General features: G+C 41.5%; 2 protein-coding genes across 4 annotated transcripts in view; both read right to left on the bottom strand.

The window, feature by feature from the left end:
- pank2 (pantothenate kinase 2) overlaps window positions 1-5239 on the bottom strand; it is a 6378-nt gene extending 1139 nt beyond the window's left edge. Inside the window, exons 1-7 of one of the 2 annotated variants that reach the window (XM_079286557.1) lie at window positions 4907-5239; window positions 4107-4459; window positions 3451-3704; window positions 2414-2590; window positions 1224-1347; window positions 620-745; window positions 1-354 (exon numbers count right to left, since the gene is read on the bottom strand). The exon at window positions 1-354 is cut by the window's left edge and continues 1139 nt beyond it. In XM_079286557.1, coding sequence (XP_079142683.1) covers window positions 304-354; window positions 620-745; window positions 1224-1347; window positions 2414-2590; window positions 3451-3704; window positions 4107-4459; window positions 4907-5099 — 1278 coding nt within the window. In that variant the 5' untranslated portion in view covers window positions 5100-5239 and the 3' untranslated portion in view covers window positions 1-303. The remainder of the gene's footprint in view (window positions 355-619; window positions 746-1223; window positions 1348-2413; window positions 2591-3450; window positions 3705-4106; window positions 4460-4906) is intronic. The other variant, XM_079286558.1, reaches the window with a different exon arrangement.
- A 562-nt stretch (window positions 5240-5801) lies between these two features.
- mavs (mitochondrial antiviral signaling protein) lies at window positions 5802-13485 on the bottom strand. Of its 2 annotated transcripts, none has more exons than XM_079286044.1 (5): window positions 13402-13485; window positions 12137-12259; window positions 11386-11566; window positions 10299-11041; window positions 5802-9466 (listed from the first exon to the last, which is right to left on the bottom strand). In XM_079286044.1, exons 2-5 carry the CDS (start codon window positions 12257-12259, stop codon window positions 8738-8740), a joined length of 1776 nt encoding a protein of 591 aa, XP_079142170.1. In that variant the 5' UTR covers window positions 13402-13485; the 3' UTR covers window positions 5802-8737. The 2 variants fall into 2 exon arrangements, with proteins under 2 accessions (XP_079142170.1, XP_079142171.1); XM_079286045.1 differs by having other exon boundaries at window positions 10299-11043; window positions 11397-11566.
- Window positions 13486-24319: the final 10834 nt, after the last annotated feature.

The raw sequence follows: 24319 nt of genomic DNA, 5'->3' as shown, positions 1-24319 counted from the left end.
TGGAGACGAATTGAACGACCTTCCATCCACCTGTTCCTCAGTAGGGTCAACACCAGGCCCAGGACCTGAGCCCTCTGAGGGGTGAATGCAGTCCTGAAGACTTTGTGATGACGAGTACTCTTTCAGTGTTTCAGGCTGGATTGCTGACGTTGAAATGTTTGACAGTTGACCGGCCACAACCATAATCCAGCAGTAACTGGCTGGTGGCTGACGCAGCATCCCAGTATGGAATGAACTCGTCTAAAGCGCGCGAGGTTTTTGCAGCAGATTGACAAGTACTTCTTTGGATGTAGAGTGGCCCGATTAGGACGGATGCAGAAGCTCCAACAGGGCTCCAACTGCTCCGAAGTAGCCCTAAAAACAAAAAACAGACAATAACTGAGTTAGAAATCACACGGAACTGCAATTCAGGTCTGTGAACACGGCCAAAAAGACAAACAAATTCACCGTTAGTCTCTTTAAATCGTTTCTAAAGACTTACTTTTGCCGTATGACTCATTATTATTATTGACTTCTGTAACTGATTGTATTTGTTGCACAGTCAGTGTTGCCTCCCTTTGTAGCTCTGTTGTTTGACGGGTGTTCTATGAATAAAGTTGTGTTCTTGTTAGTTGTTCACCTCATGCTGTAGGAAGAGCGCCTTGAGCTGTCCTTTAGACCAGTAGTCCATGGCGTAGGCCAGCAGCTTCATCGAGAGCGTGTTCACTCTCAGGAAGTTACCCACAAACACCACTCGCTCTATGTTCTGAGGGGGGGGGAAACAAGTCGGTTCATAAGTTCACCTGAAACGGTATCAACACAAATGACAAATATTATTCACGAGTCAAACTGTGAAATCCATTGAGGCAGAATTCAACCAAGCAAAATGTTGTTACAATAACAATACAACTTATTTGTGTGTATTCAGTGATATATTCCTTATTACCGTTGGGTCACAGCGAGTTATCGCAGGAATAATAGAAGCCAGAAATAAAGCACCGCAGAATACCCTTCACTCGTCAACTCAACTAATAAGTCATGTCGACGTGAAGCCGTCCCTGACGCGCTGTGGGCGGACGCCCGTGCTGTGGGTGTGGAGCGCTCCTCCACGCCTTCATAGCCCTGTACAATGCTGCTTGATCAAGATGACACAAGGCAGCACCGTAAAGAGGCTGAACGCAGAGAGGGAACGAGCAGCAGGCGCCACGCGGCTTCATCTCAAGCACGCTGCTTTCATCACCAACCTCATTGAGAGCACACATCCTGGTGATGGAGCCGATGTTGTTGGTGATGGTGACCAGCGTTGCCCTGGCCAGGTCCTCTTTGGACACCGACTCCCTCTTCTCTTTGGACATCATGTTGCCAAAACTGTCAGATCAAAACAAGCCGTATTAGATGAACAAACACAGGAACGTTGTATCATCAGGTGTTGGTGTTCGCTGGGTATTCTATTCGAGGATGAAAACAACTGAAATCAAGGAACTAGATGTGGGAATCTGTACGCCGCCATTAGAACACCATTACGGATTCATGTCGATGCATCAAAATGTTTTATTTTCTTCTCTCTGTGAGGATCTGCTCTTTTTAAAACACTGCATATTTGTAATGATTCATAACTTTAAAAAAACAGATGAATTTACTTCCATTATCTTTTATTAATTAAATATGATTAACAAATAGCAGAGGTGTGTCAGCTGGAGTGTTACATTGTCACGCTTTGCAAAGAGAACCAACGAGTCACGTGACATAACGAGCTGCTGTTATTCAGATAAATAACAAAGACTCTTCACACAGAAGCTGCTTTTAGAGGCAACGAGCATTCAGCTCTGCTACACAACGCTTTCTTCAACATGTGGTGAAACTATGCGTACATAAATGAGATAAAGTAAACGGTTACAGCGCGTTACTACCATCCGATCCAGCTTCCATCAGTGACTGATTCTCAATTACTGAGTATGGCCGCAAATCCGTGGCAAAAAAAGTAGCGACCTACTTTTTGATTGGCTTCAGGCTTCCTGAAGAAGCGTAATGCTTCCATACATCAGGGTTTAAGCCAGGGCAGTCCGGTGTAGTCTATCCATGTTCGGCTGCTCGAGCTCAGCCGCCTTCACCAAAGCTCTGCTCGTATTGGGTTTAGTTTAACGTGTATTACTACCTATGTTGCGTTCAGGAGCAGCGGTTAAGAATATACATCCCAGTGACACAGAATTGTTACCGGCAACCATGGAATTGAGTTTTAAATTTCCGATTATTGAGTTTTCTGACTCTTCAAGAGAAAATCGATGCATCTAAGAATGGATCCCCCCCCACCGCTAATAGGACAGTAAACTGTCCTGGTTCTGTTTCATTACAGCTGTGACTGTGTTCGTGCTGGACGCCACCAAAAACACTTGTGACCCACAGCAGAAAAAACAAAAGCTGCTGTAAACCGCACCTTGAGGCTACAGCCCAACCTGGCAGCCCAAACCTCTCATAGTTTCCTCCATAGATGTCCTGAACCAGCTTGTCCACTCGTGTGCTCTCCCCTTGAGAAGCCATTTCTATTGCTTCCTCGAAAGTAGAGCAGCCAGTCAGCAGGCAGCACAGGCCCAGGAAGGTCCCCCCACCGAGGCTGTGGACACAGAGCAACAGAGCTGTTGGTATTCTAGAAGTGTCAGCAGTCTGGACTGAAAGTCTAGAATGGGAGTCTAAAATTAAGGGCACCGATGAAGAGGTTTTGTATATTATTATACAGACGCTGATCTAGCGTTTCTTTCTCAGCACAAAGGGCCATTATGTCGAGGGACAAGTAAGCATCCACGAGTCATCAGACAGAGAAACAGTCAAACAAACCAGTGGAGAGTCGGAGGAGGAGGGAAAACTTGAGACTAAACCCAAATCAAGCTGACAAAGAACCATTTTGCTGCAGTCGAGTGAGGGAAGTGGTTTGGTAGCAGACAGCTAAAAACAAATACTGCTACTTTTCACAGCAAGGCTCGAGGGAGACACAAGGGGCAGCCGTCACCCAGCAAGCCGCCCGCTTGACTAGACTGCAAATCCCTGCATCACTTTCACCCGATGTCAGCCTGCGTGTGGCTCGCTAGATTGAACTCACGTTTTCCGTTTTAGTAACAACCAATATGTCTTTAAATGTTTAATGCTGCACTCGACAAAATAGAGTTTCGTTGTTTTCTTTGTTCATTCAAGACTGTGGAATATTATCTGACTGACAAATGTTTCTTTCATCTTTTTAAATCTGTGGCAGATGAAGGCTCATCATGAACATATAGGAATTATACTTTGATTAAATGGGAGCAGCCTGCTTAAAGCAAACTGCAGCAGGCCCAGTGGACTTCCACTAACGTCCTCCATAAGCAGCACTGGCTCCTCATATGTCAATATATGTTTCCATCATTTGAATAATATGAAATGACTCGTAGTCCACCAGCCAACATGGCCAGAGCCCAGTAGATCTGCGTCACTGATCTTTACCTGGTCCCTGTAACTCGTTTGTAGTTGCTCTCAGAGTAAACGGCCAGGATGCTGACCCCGGACCCTATGTTGACCAGCAGCAGAGGGTAGGGGTTCTCCAGTGTGTAGGGCTTCTGGATGCAGCGGTCTGGGTCAGTGGGGTTTTCAAAGTAGTAGCACTCCGAGGGTCCGCTGGACACCACCGAGTCGATGTACAACACCCCCCGAATCAAACAGTCCAGCTCGTCCAGCTTGTGGAGCTGCAGGTCCGCCATCTTTTTTTTTGTGTGAGAGGAAAGAGAACATGGATAACATCACTGAGGAGATGTGGTCAGGAGAACAGAGGCGGGAAACCGGGGGAGGGAGGGAAGCAGGGGGGGGGGGGGTAAGAAAACAGGAAGAGTTGAAAGGACCTTTAGTGTCCAGTCATGATTTAAAAAATGGATTTGCTTTGATTTCCAACCAATCGCATGAGGACATGCATGCCCGTCTCGTCCTTGTAACCGCTGGCAGTATTGCTGCATCAAGTGTTCTCCATCACTCTGTTCTGTTCAGATTACATCACATGCTATAAATAGGTTATACTTCACAAGTCAGTCTGCTCTTTCCTTCCTGACAATCTTCACCGTCCAAGCCTGTAAAAGCAAACGAGAAGACGAGAACAACTGCAGACCCACCGTGCGGAAATCAGACTCAAACTTGTACGCCCCCCCTCCTGTGGCGCAGAGGGTGGTGTGGAGGCTGGAGAAGTGCTTGTTGCGACCCATCTGCAGGAAGGCCGGCAGGTCGTGCGTGGGGAAGCGGATGAAGTGCAGGTTGCCCGTCCTGCCGCACAGCGTCAGGTCCTTCAGCTCCAGGTGCACGTCCCTGATGCCCGTTTTCCCATAGGCGGTGTTGGAGGTTAGGTAGTGCCGGATGCTCTTCAGGTTCTCCACCTCCTCCTGCTCCTCCTCTGCTGTGATGTCTTTGGGCTCAAAGTACACCAGCTTCACCAGAGTGCCTCCAATGTCCATCCCAAACCAGGGAAATGCTGCATTATGTGAGATAATATTTGAAGAAAAGACAATAAAATCACCATTATTTTTTTTTTGTTTTAACATTGCATGATAGCATATATTTCAAATTGAAAGGCTTAGTGACAGTGAGGACAATAGAGCTGATGTCTCAGTCGCTGGCCGACATAACAGAAGCAGAAGTACAGTGTGTACTGCGAACGCCATCTTGTTGCAAAATAGACCCTGGCTATTTACTGCCACTACAGTTTATTACATTGTAATACCAATACCAAAATTATTGTGTCAGTTTTAGCTACATCTCAGCAGATTATACAGACATTTACAATTTATTTTGAGGAATTTTATGCCACTCGTTAAGAGGACACTATTCCCACATTTTGTATTTTCACATGTATTTCATGTACATGCAATGTTTCCCAGCAAATACACCGAGCCCCATGCATGACACGGTCAACACCTACGCGGCCTTGTTTTCTTCACAGAGTCGCTCCGAAGCCTCGCCGTCGAGTTGGAGGTCCGCCGGTCGGATGTGTCTCTTCCTGCGGGCGCGGCTGCCTCATTGTCGGGCATCTCCTCGTCAGACCGCGGCTGCTTCGTGGGCGTTTCGTCTTCGTCGATATTTTCATCCTCGCGTTGGTGGCCATTGAACGCCATTATAATAACTTAACTCACTACATACATGCTACAGTTTATGATTCAATAAAACCCCTTGTACGTCAATGGTTTACTGCGGTCTATGAGCTAGCTAATTAGCTAGCTAAGTAGCTGTGTCGTTAACGGTCGGTGTACATGTCCTTTTTATGTTCGCTGTCAAGACTGGGGTGGGCGGGGTCAGTCGGTGATTGAAGGACTCCAGAACCAATCAGAGTGCGAACCCACCAGTCAGAAAACAGCTTATAAAAAGAGGCTGATGTCATATTTTTCTTTAATTAAACATCATTTATGCATGACAATAAAAACAAGCACACTTTTATTTATCCCTTACAAACATCTTTAATAATATAAAGCTACAGTATATCCCACAAACTCCTTTATTTGTATTTATTTATATTCAATTCATTATAGATTAAACAATAAATAAACCTTAACATGGTCTATGTAATTTACAAATTTAAAAATAAGTCCTTCTAAAGAAAGGATAGATTTATGATGCTTTGACAATAGACATTTAATTTACCAAATAGCATTTAACAAGTTTAAAGTATGTTGTATTTTCTGCTGCTTGTTTTTTAAGATGCAAAATATAATTTGTTTGATGATAATGATCCAGCTACTCCCAAATCATCGATAATACAAGCACTATATATATATATATATATTTATATATATATTTTTTTCTTTTTGTCTGCAGGGAAATTAACATGCACACTCAAAGGATTTATTATATTTTAGGTTTATTGTTTATATGATTGTCAAGTGCATAGAGACAGTGACTCAACATTTTGACAAACCTTAAACTGAGATTACAATGAGATTGTACATGTGTTCCAAAATGGCAATACATTAAATACACAAAGCATCTTTGCAGCTCACACAACACAAATACTCAAAACTATTTAAAGGAGAAAGAAATCCAATGGAAAAATAAAATGCCATCTGAAAACCAGAAGACGGCCAGAGAGCACACAGCCTGTGCAGCAAGTTATGCCCATTTCCAATGTTTTTATTGTGCATTATTAAATTGATCTCATTGCATAAAAAAACCGAAGTGATGTTTACACTAACTCCATGTTTCTGATGTTTTCAAACATCAAAACAGAAGAAATATGCAATAACCACAAAAATGACCATTAAAAACCCAGTTAAATATGAAGCTACTGACACGACATCTCACGATTAACACTCTCTTTGGCTCGAAAGGAAACAGTCGTTTTTAAATGTTTCGGAACAACTGGTCTGGGCTACGGACCATTCAAAACTTGTAAAGTATGTTATTTAACATACAGCGTCCAGCTGACTGATTCTTTGAGAATTGAGTGCTTTGGAATGTTTTTAACACATCCGTTTATCTTAAAATACCTATATAGTGTAAATATGTACAAATAAATACAGACAGTGCACGAGCCATCATCTACAGCAGGGGTCTCAAACTCATCTCACTCTGGGCCACATCAGCATCATGTTTCCCTCAAAGGGCGGTTAACTGTAAGACTGTATCACTAACTTCTCCTAACATATTGTTCAATAACTCTCTGCATTTGATTATTGTTTATTCAAGTGTAAACATATTGTACATGCAGTTATATAAATGAAAAATGATATTTAAGCACATTTCTGTTATTATAACATAAATCATTTTAATTGAGGGTTAATAAACCCACATGACTATCAAAGATCAAACTATTAAAGAAAATAACAGACAAATATCAAACACAAGTTATTACATTAACTTTGTTCAAAGCTGTTTGTTCACCTCTCTGCATCACTAATGTTCCTCCCTGTCGTCGTCCTGTGCATGCAGCTTCATCCAAGAGCTGCTGACTGAGAGTCAGGTCTGATGAACATGATAGATGATGTATCCGTGTTGTCTGTGCTTTCATCAACAGTTCATTACAAACACAAGTACCTGCTCGTCTCTTAGCTGCTGTGTTGTTAGATTGCTGCTCGTTCATCAACTCGTCTGCGATGGTGTTTCTTCACAAACTGACATTTGTAAAAGTCTGTATCTGGTCGGAGCTCTGCTCACATACCTTCAGCATGCACTGGGCTGTAGCTGTGTCAATATATTCTGCTGTGATTGCAGTCTGCCTTTTAATTCTTGGACAGTTTGATGTTTTTCTTGGAGGCTAAATTTAGCTCCGTGTTTGGTGTCAAAATGCCGACGTGAATTGTATCCTTCATCACCGACACGCCTCATAACACAGAAGACAGACCCGTTGTTCTCCTCGAAGCACAAACATGTCTTCACTTTCACATCTTTCATTACATTTTCTTCCCTCTGCATCAATGTTTCTCTTCGTGGACATTTTGGGATTATTTGTGGATCTTTTTCAATCGTTGGAAAACCTCTTTACGGGCTGTTGCCTCTCCTGTCCACCTGTTGTGATCGTTTTAATGTTGGTACACAGACAACATGCTATCTCATCATTTCAACTTTCTATCTCATAATATCAACTTTCTATCTCATCATTTCAACTTTCTATCTCATCATTTCAACTTTCTATCTCATAATTATGACCATGGGGATACTTTCGTTTTCAAGTCTAACTTTTAATTATTTTTCCAAAAAATAAAAAAAACAAAAAATATTCTCTCTTTTTTTGCTGGCGGATTCGCGGGCCACATAAAATGACATGGCGGGCCGGATTCGGCCCGTGGGCCTTGAGTTTTACACCTGTGATCTACAGAGTGTGATGCTGGTACTCTGTCTTCCACAGTCCACATCCAGTGTAATTCAGGTCCTTTGTACACTAATCTTTACTGGATGACAGCCAACAGTCTTATCTTGAAAGTGCTTATCAGACAAGTGAACATACAAACATTTCTATCACTAATACACAGCTTAAGTGTATCTTTACGTTCCACATATTTGCAGCGAGTGCATAAATAACCTGAGATCTCAACCTCAGGTCCATGAAGCTGCATTACTAATCTAAGAAGGGACGGTTTGGTTTTTGCTCTCGAGGGAAAACTTCATTCAACATTAAAGATGATGAAACGTGGTCCGACTTTACAACATACTTGTAATTAATGACATGACCAAAGGTCTGGCAAATCAGCTATTATTACGACAGGTAACTATTAAACAGCTGCCTCTGGCCTTTCCAGTGATACAATAAGGCACCATAACCCCAAGATCCTCTTTCAAACGCCTCATCTTAACGTCCTTTAGAGCAGGCTCTCAAACTCATCTTCACTCCGGGCCACATCAGCATCACGGTCGCCCACAAAGGGCCGGTTGTAAATGTACTGCTCGTAACATATTGATAACTCTCTGCATTCACAGTTTAAAGGAGTCTTCAATGTGCTCACAATACATTTCATGTTAAATGTACAGTAAGCCAAAGTGCTGCTTCTAACTGTTTAAGTATCTCATCATTTTGACTTTCTATCTCAGAATTATGACTTTCTACTATAGTTATGACTTTCTATCTAATAACTTCGACTTTCTATTGCATAATTTCGACTATGGGGATATTTTTATTATTATTAGTCTAACTTAAAAAAAAAAAATTTAAAAGATTTCTTTTTTTTCTGGCGGATTCGCGGGCCACATAAAATGACGTGGCGGCCCGGATTCGGCCCGCGGGCCGGGAGTTTGAGACCCCTGCTTTAAAGGGTATTAAATCCCCTTACTTCCTAAACCTCCACGCCAACAGCAGCGCACAGGCGCCCACTCCTGCAGCGGTCAGGATGTACTTGGTATTAGCCGGCTGGGTGCAAGAGGCCGTCTTCTTCTCTGAATCCTTCAACTCAGCAGCGGGTGCGGGCTCAGAGGGGTGGCACTCCTCACTGGACGGGGTGTTCACACTCAGTAGGTCCACAGTGTTGGTGGGAAGTGGTGGTGCAGAGGCGATCCCCTTGGCTGCGTCACCGTTAACCATGTGAGCTCGTGTTGGGCTCTGGCCGTCCAGGTCAAGGATAGACGGCTCCTCGGATACATGCACCACGTGCGTCAACACCTGGTGTCTCTCCAAACCCTCACAAGGGGACTCGTAGTGGTTTTCCTCCGGTTCACTATGGTTAAGAGCGATGCCGTTCTCCTGGCATGGCGGTGCGGACGCTGTACTCACAGTGATGGAGCTGACAGCAGAGCAAGCAGGAGGTTGGGCGGAGGTCACAGCGTCCGGTGCAGCATCGCTGATTTCCAGACGCTCGCTGTCGCCCGAGTAAGGCTGCAGCGGGGCGCTGGCGGCACAGACGGCGGGGCTGCCGTGATGTGGTGGGTGGATGCTGAGGAGTTGGCCAGGCTTGCTCAGACACACATGGCTGTCATCACAGAGAGAGGCGTCGATCCCAGCAGCACCCAGCAGGGGGGAGGATGCAGCTGCAGATTCTGTCTGTGGGCTGCTTTCAACAATCTGCAGATGAAAATGAGGTCAAGTTCAGTTTATAAAAAGAAGCTGGTGTCGTCGTTTCTCTGTCAAAACCACAACTTAACAGCTCCAAGGGAAGGTGAACCGATGCCTCTCAAACATAGTGTTGAACAACTTTATAAGAGTAGATTGTCCTCGGGTGAACACACCTATGATGGAAGTGTTGTTAGTAATGGATGTAACGGGCTTCATTAAAGGTACCATGTGCCTAGCGGCTCTATGTTTCTGTGAGTGGGTTCCCGTGTTGTTGTTTTATTAAACTGATGGAGAGCTGATGGCTGCAACGAGCCAAGAAACGCCGCAATGCGAGTAAAAGCAAGAACTAACAAACTGCAAGCCAGCAAACAGGACTGTAAATAACGCAGGATTTAAATATTAAAGAAATACACACAATGTGTGTTTGTCAGGAACACTGAACGAGAGTTGCTTTGAGTTACAGTATGATGCGTTCAGGCTCTATTCAGTAAAAATGAGGCGCAGCTTAATTGTAACTTTACCATGATGTGTTCATGTTTGTGTAGAAACTTGAATGAATACACTTGCATGAAGGAGATGTTCTCACAGCAATATAAAAGAGACATCATGGGATTGTGAGCGGTTTAACTGACGGACGGAGAACATCTCTCCCACTGTTGCTCTCTTGTCTTCTATTGTAATGATGATGTTTCAGTCCTCAGACCTTCACCAAGTCAAATTCATGAATGAATACATTTAGTTAATGCTTGATGAAGGTTTGAGGACCAAAACAAACATTACCAGAAACATCCTGTCTGTTTTTATTACCGTTATCTTAAAATGAACAGATTTGGCTGTTCACCTGTGTGGTAGCAGGTTCAGAGGTCTCCTCAGGCTGCAGGACAACAGCTGGTTTGAGGTCCACAGGAGGGGCGGTGTCCTGGACTGGAGGCTTCTCCGGAGTCATCGTGAGGAAAGAGGATCCGCCGGTGACATCTGGGTTGGTCTGGGTTGGAGAGGGACTCTGCGGTGGCCGGACCCGTGTGGAGGTAGTCTGGAGAGGATCCGGGCTGGGCGGAGCGTCTGTTTCACGCCGGGGTGGTTGAAGAGTGGCCACATGGTCGATGGATACCTCGCCGTGTCCTGCGCTCTGCTGATCAGGGATCACACCATTATCACCAGAGACGTGCTGGATGTCTGATTCAGAGTTTTCCTCCGGCTCCTGGTGAGCGTCCGCCTCCCTCTGAGGCGATGGAGGTGTAGTCGTCTGAGTGTTTGGGCTCTCAGGGGACGCGGGAGGTGTTGATGGACGGGCTGCCACTTCAACCTGACTTGATTGTGGGGGCTCAGGGACCAGCTCAGGTGGAGAAACAGCCTCAGGAACTTGTGGCTGCACGGGGGTTTCCAGAAGGGGGGCGGCCTCCAGAAGGGGGGCGGCCTCCAGAAGGGGGGCGGCTGGCTCTGGAGGAGCCGACGCTCCAGCTGGCGGAGCAACAGCAGCCCGACTGTTGGCACCGCTCTCTGGGACGGGCAGAGGACCGGCAGGTGGTGCCGGATGGACGTGTGCCCTGACGACAGTGGTTGGAGGGGAGCCGGGGTTGGAATCTAGGGCAAAGCAAACAACGCTGCCTTTTAAATCCATTTTGAATGCATGTGACTGAAGCTCCTGTGTAATAATACAGTAATCCAGTCGTCATTCACTCACTTACTGGAGCTTCTAACGAGCACTCGAGTTCACAGGAAGAACAGACATGTGCTGAATGTCCGATGTATTTATTTATTACCGGACACAAACGCATCGCTTGAAGCCTAAACGTCTTTATTGTCTCACACACTACTTTGATCACAGGAAGCCTAACGTTTGACAGAATGGGTTTGAGGTCGTGCTGAATGTGTTCTGATCAGAAGGGAGTAATACTCGGTCCGAGGTACTCGACTGGAAGACTTACCGTCGACGGCTCTCACGGCGTCGTACTCGGCTCTGATCTCGGCTGCTAGAGTCGTATGCTCGCACGCCTCGAGTGCGTCGATGAACTGCTCCGGCCAGTTCTCCCTCCTCTTCAGACAGTCCAGCAGCAGCACCATGCTGTCGTAGTTCCCACACGTTTCTCTTTTTGCCTCTATGTTCTCCTAAAATTAGATTTCATGCAAAAAGAAGCATATGAATACATAAGTTTATATCACTTTGTTGTTAGTGTACTGATGATTTCTTTAGTGAGGTTTATTGTTTCTGTCATCAGTGGTAATCAACATTATAAAAGCCTAATAACCACATATAATAGGATGTGGTGTTATGTCAGGAACTAACTGACACTCTCAATGGTTTATATCAATATTGGCCAAAAGAAGGAACAGTATTGGTCGGGCCCTCATGCTAACAGAGCTGTGCCTGTTTGTACTCTTAAAGTTGGAAACTTTTTAAAAAATGTCATATTTGCTCAAACTGTCACGATATCCTGACAGCAGGACATGAGACCAATAGACGGTGAAAATAATTCCTCGGCCTCCTTTTAAAGCTCGTAATGGTATTTGAAAGATACCACAACACCCGAACCAATCAAACCCTGGTCCTGGTCCTAATCCTGGTCCTGGTCCTAATCCTGGTCCTAGTCCTGGTCCTGGTCCTAATCCTGGTCCTAATCCTGGTCCTGGTCCTGATCCTGGTCCTAATCCTGGTCCTTCACACCTAACAAAACTTACCCTGTCGTGAGGAGTCAAGCAGGGCAGGTGGATCATTACTTCTCTCACTTTCACCGTGCTCACAATTATCGGCATCTTCCTCCGTAAGTACCCGTTGTACAGCTTGTCACTGGCAAATGACATCTGTGGAATGAGAACGTGGACAGAAACACAGAGACAGTTACGATCATTTCTGCTCCTGGTATCAACCCTCTCACTACATGGGAGATGGGAAAGTACCCAAAAACACATTCAGGCCACCTGATCTGTATCGTCTGCAGTGATCACTGATTCACTTTACTCAGTGAAAGAGAAAGTGAAGATCAGACATCCTGCAGCTCCGGGGTAGCAAAGGAAAACGGACCATTTGCTGTCAGTTTCAGGGAAACTCTTCTTAAAGTGACTCATTCTGCACAGCTGCAACTCTTCTCTCACGCTTTCAAGGAGAGGACGACGCTCGTTCAGGTCAAGGTTGCAGTTGTCTGGCATACGAAGAAGGTGAACGGGCCCAGACTAGTCACTGATTAATCACACACGCACACACACACACACACACACACACCTTTGTCAGGGTCAAATATAAAGCCTGGGAACACTTTGTATTGAATACACGTAAAACCTTCTCTCTGTTTGTATCTAAACAGTCAGGTGAAGTAGGGGGGGGGGGGGGGGGGGGGGAGAGGAGGAGGTGTGAGGGGGGGAAAGAGCACCTCAGCACGAGGGTGAACTACGCAGAGCTGAGCCCAATGAATGCCCTCTAACATGGCAGGCCATGGCGGTCATGCAGTCTCCTTCCAAGACGTGTGGGTCATATTTCATGCAGAACAGATCTCATGACAACCTCACAGCTGCTGCTTCAAGTCTTATTAGAGTCTCGTGGAGCTTTGCGAGAGTTCAGATCCAGTCTAACTTTCTTATCCTACACGAGGACATTCGACGAGAAGTGAAAGCAGATTTATTGAGATTCACAAACTGGCATGAGGGAACAGGTCGAGACAGCTCTGGCGTAAACGTGAATAGGAAGGGTGGGGAAGAAAGAAAGGGCTGCACACCAACAACAACAACGATAGAGGCTCATATCCGGTACAATATTGACATGTGTTGTGAAAAATACTTTTCAAGCCTATTTTATGATAAAAACAACTAAGCAGGTTTGGAAGACAATGACCGATGCATCGATAGGAACAACAAAGACGACCTAACTGCGTGTAACGTATTGCAATGTGTTGTTAAATAAAGCGAAATAAAGACTAAGTCATCGTAGTATCGCATAATATAGTTCTCACCTTTCGTGTTTTGGTGCCTCAGCAGTTCGTGACTCTCCGTCAAAAGCTCTTCCTGCTCTCACGAGAACCTGCGCTGTCCTCCTCACACACACATCTGCGCAGCTGTTCCCTCCCGAGCTGCTCGTTCTCCATTCCTATTGGACGAGAGCGCCGTCAATCAAAACACGGGCCAATAGCATAGAGGTCAGGCTGTGAAGAGGGCGGGGCGTGCTTAACCACGACCCTAACGGTGACCTGGGCTGTGCTGGGCCGGGCCGTGCTGGGATGGGATGGCAGCAGAATTAGATTGGATCTAGACTTCTGCTTTACATCTGTCTCTAATCCCTGATCCTAATCCGTTCACATACACACACACACACACACACACACACACACACACACACACACACACACACACACACACACACACACACACACACACACACACACACACACACACACACATACACACACACACACACACACAGGGAGGGAATAAATTGTGTTATTTATATGAAACAGAAAATATGATCAGAACAGTTGTATTCCTCAATGAAAAAGTTGGTGTTCAACAGCAGAGAAGCCGGGAGCATTGAAACACACAGTGTGATAGTACTGTTCGTGTTTGAGGTACTTGTACTTGAATATGTCCATTTCATGGTACTTTGTCATTTCTACTCTGCTTCTGCTCCGATTCAATACAGAGAAATATTGTACCTTACACGATGATCTTTGAAAGATGTCTAATTGTTGCAGATTAAAAGTGTCGAACAGGATATATAACCACGCATTAGCTCCTCCGCGAGCAGCTGCAGCAGTCTGAGGAAAACGATTATTAAAAACTAGCAACTAGAAACGTAACGGAGCAGAAAAGTAGCATGAAATGAAATACTCAAGTGAAATATAAGTACCTGAAATTTGTAAATGAATATTCCTCCACTGCTGATATTATTACATTTGTGCTTTTATCATATTGTTTGTGCTGATTTCAAATGTACTAATCCGCATTTACTCATGATTAATCTGTGAGGAACTACGAGAGCGACCGCAGTGGTTTGTTTGTTTACTTATTTATTTATTCCAGCAGAAGACCAAAGGTCAACAGACTCAGCACGAAGAACCCTCTCCAAGGCCCTCATCAGCTCTCTGTGTGCTCCAGTGTTCCAGCTGCTTCATTCTTTGTGTTGTTTCTTTCATGTCTCCATTCATTTGATCTTATAAATGTTCTCAACGAGGAGAAACGCTTTATCACCGGAAACCCTCTGTGTGGTGTTTATTACAGTTACCGTCATATTGTTGAAGCTCGTCGTTAAAGACGTTACGATGGAAACAAGATCATATTCATTTTATTGATCTGATGAAGTGAAAGTGTGTCATTGAGAGTGTAAAGTGTGTTAAGGGGGAAAACAATAGATCAGCTGAATTATAAAAACAGAAGTTACATGACTTTAAATTATGTCTAAAACACAATTTATGGCGCCAGAACAGCAACATGACTGAGTCAAGTGTAATCACGGGTCATGCTCATGTCTGAACACAAGGCGGCGCCACTGACTCACTGACTGACTCAGTGAGTCAGTGAGTCAGTGAGTCAGTGAGTCAGTGAGTCAGTGAGTCAGTCAGTCAGTCAGTCAGTGAGTGAGTCAGTGAGTCAGTGAGTCAGTGAGTCAGTCAGTCAGTGAGTGAGTCAGTGAGTCAGTGAGTCAGTGAGTCAGTGAGTGAGTCAGTGAGTCAGTGAGTCAGTGAGTCAGTGAGTCAGTGAGTGAGTCAGTGAGTCAGTGAGTGAGTCAGTGAGTCAGTGAGTCAGTCAGTCAGTGAGTGAGTCAGTGAGTCAGTGAGTGAGTCAGTGAGTCAGTGAGTGAGTCAGTGAGTCAGTCAGTGAGTCAGTGAGTCAGTGAGTCAGTCAGTGAGTCAGTGAGTCAGTAAGTCAGTGAGTGAGTCAGTGAGTCAGTGAGTGAGTCAGTGAGTCAGTCAGTCAGTGAGTCAGTGAGTCAGTGAGTCAGTCAGTGAGTCAGTGAGTCAGTAAGTCAGTGAGTCAGTGAGTCAGTCAGTGAGTCAGTGAGTCAGTAAGTCAGTGAGTCAGTGAGTCAGTGAGTGAGTCAGTGAGTGAGTCAGTGAGTCAGTGAGTCAGTGAGTCAGTGAGTCAGTCAGTGAGTCAGTGAGTCAGTGAGTCAGTGAGTCAGTCAGTGAGTGAGTCAGTGAGTCAGTGAGTCAGGACTCAGTGAGTCAGTAAGTCAGTCAGTCAGTGAGTGAGTCAGTCAGTGAGTCAGGACTCAGTGAGTCAGTAAGTCAGTCAGTCAGTGAGTCAGTAAGTCAGTCAGTCAGTGAGTGAGTCAGTGAGTCAGTGAGTCAGGACTCACTAGTGAGGAGCAGTCTCGTGTCCAGTAACACAGTATTATGCTTTCATAATAAATAATGGAACGAGCATCCACTGACGTGTACAAACAGGAGATACGTCTTTTGAGTGACAATAATCTTATTTCATGCAAGAAGCACGTTAACAGCATGAGCAGGGTCCCGTGTGATCTGAATCACTGGAGCATTATGGGATGGATAATATATATATATTATAGTGCATGTCTGTTAAACAGGGATCGAATGGGCTCAATGCTTGTTGTTGTTTGTTAATGATGAGATGTTCTTTATCCTGCGAACGTGCCTTTAAATACGTTTCATTAAATGCATTGCCTCAAGAAAAGAGCACATCTCTCATGAGTTATGATGCAAAGAGGTAAATATGATGAGCACAGCGTTGCCTTTGTGCTGCACACACATCTGATTGTTTAGCCGACAGTTTGAACATATATGTTTGTCTTTGAGAGTTTTTCTGGGAAAGTGACCAATGGAACGAGAATAAACACCTCGTCGATGCTAGAAGGGTCAAGGGTCGAACAAAAAGACAATATCACACTGCACCCTGGGAAGTGTAGGATTCAAGGCTTTTGGAGCTTGACTCATACTAAAGATCTGGATATTTTATCCGCTGATATTTCCATATTGACCATCAACTTTACGCACATTTCTGAATCTCTGGAGCGCCGTTAAGCTCTGAACCTCAAAACAAAACATTAAAACGCATTACTCCGCTGCAGCTCTGCTCTCCCCACAAATCACCAATAAACCAGGTGGGCGTCTCGTCTGTGACGTCTCCTTCCTACATTTCCTTCTGTCGTTGCTGCATGTAGGTGGAAATCTCTTCTTTATCACTTCTCCACATCACCGTCTGAACTAAAGGTGAAGCGTGTCGCTGCCAGAGGAGCATCACGAGAGACCGTGTGTGTTCAGAAAAGCAGATGTGGGGAAATAAAGATGTGTTTGGATGAAGACGTAGTTGTTACTTTTATGATATTTGATGAAAGTGATCTGGATGGTAGTCTAGACATCAAAGAGGCCTGACAGGAAATAAGAGAACGTGAAAATCAGTTGGGAACAGACAACAAACAACACAAAACCATCTTTATTCGGCGAGTCCCAACCCTCTAACCCTCCTCGCAGCTCTTGCTAAAACTATTAGCGAGTCCCACTTTGTCTCAAGTCTGCTAGAAGCCTTTCCTATCTCGCAGGGCAATCCTTCCTTTGAGAGACGATGGCTCCACATAAAGCCACAGAGCCTGAGGCAACATCAACTGTCCATCACGGCTGAGTGGAGAGAAGACAGCAGAGCAGCTGCACTCTCTCAGAGGCCGTCGCTCTCCAGCCAGAAGGAACAGACGAGTCAGAACGCAGCCGCTTCTCATGCAGCACCAACAGACACACTCAGCTGCTTCAACGTAAAGCATGACAGACGCTATATCATCACATCATTACTATCATGCAGCACCAACAGACACCCTCAGCTGCTTCAACGTAAAGCATGACAGACCACATGCTATATCATCACATCATTACTATCATGCAGTCATGGAAAAGCAGGATTTTGTTGTAGTTGGTTGAGGTCAAGATCATTTTGAACTATTTACTCATTTTCATGATGAATTAATCTGCTGGTTATTTTTCCCATTGGTCGATTGATTATTTGAGTTGTAAAAATGTAAAATATAGTGAGAGATGCAGTCACCATCACCCAGAGCTGCTCCAAACACCTTACAATTATTAGAATTATTCAAAGGAAAAGCATCAAATCTTCACTTTTAAGAAGCTGGAACCATGAAATGTTAAAAATGACTTGAAATGATGAAAACATTTGATTTGACTGATCGCTCCAGCTGTTCGTATATGCTGTGGTGTAGTTTCATTTAAAACATCTTCATATGTTTTTGTATTGAATAGTGACTGAAGCTGTCAGATGAATGTGGTAAAGGAAAGTACAATATTCCCTCTGACATGTAGTGAAGTACAAGTACAAGAGAAAAGAGAAGACTGGAGTTTTAATTCCCTCTGCCGATCCAACCTGATGCTCTTTCAGGTCATGCGAGTTCAGATGTTGGTTAAAGTTCGTCAGTTCAGTGCAGCAGAGACGGTTCACCCTCAGCCACATATGAAGCAGCTGTGTGAGTGATGAATGAGACGGCTTTAATTAAATATGTGCACATTAAAGGGAAGTCTGCACAGCATGCTAATATAGGCTTGATTTCTTTCATGCTGGCGTTCAGTGAACCGAGCGTCATGGCTGCACGCAGCAGCCGGCACTGCTCTGTGAACACACGGCGCCTCTCACAACATCAAACATCTCAGAAAAGTGTTGCAAACGCTTGGGCATGCATGTGACAGTGAGGGATGCTTTGAGAGCCGCGTCTTTCAGGGACATGGATGAGAATTCACCAAAAATACTGATGAGTATTCGCACTCGCTTATGAGAAAGTGTCCAACCTCGACCCCGATTCTCTGCTGAGTGACTGAAGGTTCTGTCTGCCGGAAGTATCTGTCGTCTGGACCCTGGACAGCGTGCACATGTGCTAACACCTTCAGGGTGGAAGGCCGCATCTCTGTTGGGGTTCTTACCTATAATACAGGCAGCAGAACACAAACAGAGTAACAGGAATCCGGGAATTGACCTTTAATGCCTTTAAGAAAGTCATGTCCATTACTAATACTTTACATCACTAATACTTTACATCACTAATACTTTACATCACTAATACTTTACATCACTAATAATTTACATCACTAATACTTTACATCACTAATACTTTAGATTACTAATACTTTACATTACTAATACTTTACATCACTAATACTTTAGATTACTAATACTTTACATTACTAATACTTTACATCACTAATACTTTACATTACTCATACTTTACATGACTAATACTTTACATTACTAATACTTTACATCACTAATACTTTACATCACTAATACTTTACATCACTAATACTTTACATCACTAATACTTTACATTACTAATACTTTACATTACTAATACTTTACATCACTAATACTTTAGATTACTAATACTTTACATTACTAATACTTTACATCACTAATACTTTAGATTACTAATACTTTACATTACTAATACTTTACATCACTAATACTTTACATTACTAATACTTTACATGACTAATACTTTACATTACTAATACTTTACATCACTAATACTTTACATCACTAATACTTTACATGACTAATACTTTACATTACTAATACTTTACATGACTAATACTTTACATTACTAATACTTTACATCACTAATACTTTACATCACTAATACTTTACATTACTAATACTTTACATCACTAATACTTTACATTACTAATACTTTACATGACTAATACTTTACATTACTAATACTTTACATCACTAATACTTTACATCACTAATACTTTACATCACTAATACTTTAGATTACTAATACTTTACATTACTAATACTTTACATCACTAATACTTTAGATTACTAATACTTTACATTACTAATACTTTATATCACTAATACTTTACATTACTCATACTTTACATGACTAATACTTTACATTACTAATACTTTACATTACTCATACTTTACATGACTAATACTTTAGATTACTAATACTTTACATTACTCATACTTTACATGACTAATACTTTACATTACTAATACTTTACATTACTAATACTTTACATCACTAATACTTTACATCACTAATACTTTACATCACTAATACTTTACATTACTAATACTTTACATGACTAATACTTTACATGACTAATACTTTACATCACTAATACTTTACATTACTAATACTTTACATTACTAATACTTTACATCACTAATACTTTACATTACTAATACTTTACATCACTAATACTTTACATCACTAATACTTTACATTACTAATACTTTACATGACTAATACTTTACATTACTAATACTTTACATGACTAATACTTTACATCACTAATACTTTACATTACTAATACTTTACATCACTAATACTTTACATCACTAATACTTTACATCACTAATACTTTACATCACTAATACTTTACATTACTAATACTTTACATGACTAATACTTTACATCACTAATACTTTACATTAGTAATACTTTACATTACTAATACTTTACATCACTAATACTTTACATGACTAATACTTTATATCACTAATACTTTACATTACTAATACTTTACATTACTAATACTTTACATTACTAATACTTTACATTACTAATACTTTACATCACTAATACTTTACATGACTAATACTTTACATGACTAATACTTTACATCACTAATACTTTACATTACTAATACTTTACATTACTAATACTTTACATCACTAATACTTTACATTACTAATACTTTACATCACTAATACTTTACATCACTAATACTTTACATTACTAATACTTTACATGACTAATACTTTACATTACTAATACTTTACATGACTAATACTTTACATCACTAATACTTTACATTACTAATGCTTTACATGACTAATACTTTACATCACTAATACTTTACATTACTAATACTTTACATCACTAATACTTTACATTACTCATACTTTACATCACTAATACTTTACATTACTAATACTTTACATCACTAATACTTTACATCACTAATACTTTACATCACTAATACTTTACATCACTAATACTTTACATTACTAATACTTTACATGACTAATACTTTACATCACTAATACTTTACATTAGTAATACTTTACATTACTAATACTTTACATCACTAATACTTTACATGACTAATACTTTACATCACTAATACTTTACATTACTAATACTTTACATTACTAATACTTTACATTACTCATACTTTACATCACTAATACTTTACATTACTAATACTTTACATTACTCATACTTTACATCACTAATACTTTACATCACTAATACTTTACATTACTCATACTTTACATGACTAATAATTTACATTACTAATACTTTACATTACTAATACTTTACATCACTAATACTTTACATCACTAATACTTTACATCACTAATACTTTACATGACTATGTTACGTGCTATGGGGGGTGACCCCTCACGATTTTTAATTATTTTATTCGATAATAAAAAAAAATTGAAAAATGAATTAATTCATTTTTTGTTTTGTTTTATTATTTCTATTTGAGTTATTAAAACTAGATTCCTTATGTAAATGTTTTCAATTTATCTGGAAATAATTAGTAATAAGCAAATAGGAGGCCTTTCGTGTGAAACGCACAAAAGTGTGAGCAGACGGGGCTCCGTGTCAATCATTGATGCGCAGAAGGCAGGAGGTTCTGCCGGCGGTGGATCAACCCTTGCGATCCACCAGAGGGACCACGACTCCACGTGACTCGTGCCCGGAGGAGTCGGCCCCTCCCTGTGTGTTCTCCTGGTGCCGTAAGATTTGGCTTGAAGGAGGGGACACGCTTTAATTCGTTCCCTCTATGATTTTCACACCTGACCTTGTGGGAGAGATTGGGGAAGAAGGGTTCCCGAATTCTTCTCGCTGTTTTGCCTCGCGCACTGCTTTACTCTAAGAGTGACCTTTACCGGGCTCTAATCTTGTACCGAATATTCTTTAATTGCCGACCACCAGCCCGGTCGAAGGCTGGCTTGCTGTCTTATCTGAATCGATCCGCAGTAACTCACATGGACAGTGTAGTCCGTCGCTCCGACTATCATTTGGTTTTATAAGAGTCCAGTATTTACTTGTCTCTTTTATTTACTTTTGTTTAGATTTTTCTTAATCCTTTCGTAATTGATAAGATCCTGCTTGAGAGCCCAAACAGATATAAAGCTCTTTCAAACGCAAGCGGGTCTCTCCCGGGTGTCCTTTCTTAAACTAGAGCGAAACTAATTTGAATAAGTATCAGTGTGTTTGGAGGATATCAAGAATGCCATCAGTAGTGTGCCGTGCTGGAGGGCGCTCAAACTCACCTCAGGGGCTGAGGAAGGTCCGACGAGGTGTGACCACTTCCTTATGGCTTCTCTGGAAATTTGAAGAAATGGAGTCGATCGAAAATACTAATTCGTTATTTATTTATTTGTATTCAAATCAAAGTATAATCTCTTGGTCCAAAATACAGAGAAAAAATTGTTAACTGAAAAATATACGGAAAAATCACCTAAGTATTCAAAACCCCTTCAGAGTAGTTTACAGACAGAGTTCAATCTACTGAGAAAAGTTTAACCATCAACCAACACCGCTCTCTGGTTTCCCCCACACGCCTCCTCTGCTGTTTCAAACTGCCCTTATTTATACTCGTCCGGGGCTCAGATCTCTGACTTCAAACGGATTTTTACACATCACATCAAACATATCTTCAAACAGAATTTCAAACATTACTTGATTGATTACACCAAAAAACCCTTACTCCAGTGTGATCTTTGAAACCCGGGTATTCTTTTGTCTTCATATGAACCCGTCAGCATTTTCAGTGACCTTACGGTCAAGGGTATGTTTATTTATATGTACCCCGGGGCCTAACTAATGACCTTAACGCCCTACCAACTTCCTAGAACTGCTGACTCGGTCTTGTGACTTTGTCTGGAAGTCTCTACTATTCTCTAGAATTATGATTAACTATTTTAATGGCCAAAACGCGTTCGGGTGCCTCTGCCCCCGGCATCCAGGATGAATCGTAAGTGCAATCTGCCCCCCTCATCTCCCGGGCAATTCTAAGCCTCCATCTTCGTTCTTTGTGTGAACTTGCTGGCTCAGCCTTGCACTTCTCATGAACCGAGAAGCACGCCTGGGGGTGTGTGTGTGTGTGTGTGTGTGTGTATGTGTGTGTGTGTGTGTGTGTGTGCCCAACCGTACACGTCAGTGCAACAGAGGGTTTTTGACCACAGAAGCATGTCTGTTTAACAGGTTCAACCTTATGCGAGACTTGTTCTAACCCCTGATAACCCGGGCTTTGCTGTGTAGAGGCATCACGATTTCGCAAAACATCCACCGTGTTCAACAACTAATACTTTACATTACTAATACTTTACATCACTAATACTTTACATCACTAATACTTTACATGACTAATACTTTACATCACTAATACTTTACATCACTAATACTTTACATTACTCATACTTTACATTACTAATACTTTACATCACTAATACTTTACATTACTAATACTTTACATGACTAATACTTTACATCACTAATACTTTACATTAGTAATACTTTACATTACTAATACTTTACATCACTAATACTTTACATGACTAATACTTTATATCACTAATACTTTACATTACTAATACTTTACATTACTAATACTTTACATTACTAATACTTTACATTACTAATACTTTACATCACTAATACTTTACATGACTAATACTTTACATGACTAATACTTTACATCACTAATACTTTACATTACTAATACTTTACATTACTAATACTTTACATCACTAATACTTTACATTACTAATACTTTACATCACTAATACTTTACATCACTAATACTTTACATTACTAATACTTTACATGACTAATACTTTACATTACTAATACTTTACATGACTAATACTTTACATCACTAATACTTTACATTACTAATGCTTTACATGACTAATACTTTACATCACTAATACTTTACATTACTAATACTTTACATCACTAATACTTTACATTACTCATACTTTACATCACTAATACTTTACATTACTAATACTTTACATCACTAATACTTTACATCACTAATACTTTACATCACTAATACTTTACATTACTAATACTTTACATGACTAATACTTTACATCACTAATACTTTACATTAGTAATACTTTACATTACTAATACTTTACATCACTAATACTTTACATGACTAATACTTTACATCACTAATACTTTACATTACTAATACTTTACATTACTAATACTTTACATTACTCATACTTTACATCACTAATACTTTACATTACTAATACTTTACATTACTCATACTTTACATCACTAATACTTTACATCACTAATACTTTACATTACTCATACTTTACATGACTAATAATTTACATTACTAATACTTTACATTACTAATACTTTACATCACTAATACTTTACATCACTAATACTTTACATCACTAATACTTTACATGACTATGTTACGTGCTATGGGGGGTGACCCCTCACGATTTTTAATTATTTTATTCGATAATAAAAAAAAATTGAAAAATGAATTAATTCATTTTTTGTTTTGTTTTATTATTTCTATTTGAGTTATTAAAACTAGATTCCTTATGTAAATGTTTTCAATTTATCTGGAAATAATTAGTAATAAGCAAATAGGAGGCCTTTCGTGTGAAACGCACAAAAGTGTGAGCAGACGGGGCTCCGTGTCAATCATTGATGCGCAGAAGGCAGGAGGTTCTGCCGGCGGTGGATCAACCCTTGCGATCCACCAGAGGGACCACGACTCCACGTGACTCGTGCCCGGAGGAGTCGGCCCCTCCCTGTGTGTTCTCCTGGTGCCGTAAGATTTGGCTTGAAGGAGGGGACACGCTTTAATTCGTTCCCTCTATGATTTTCACACCTGACCTTGTGGGAGA

The sequence above is a fragment of the Melanostigma gelatinosum genome (genome assembly GCF_949748355.1).
Source record: "Melanostigma gelatinosum genome assembly, chromosome: 16".
NCBI classification, from domain to species: Eukaryota; Metazoa; Chordata; class Actinopteri; order Perciformes; family Zoarcidae; genus Melanostigma; species Melanostigma gelatinosum.
The sequence above is the reverse complement of the archived record's forward strand: the minus strand, read 5'-3'. Positions and strand labels throughout refer to the sequence as shown.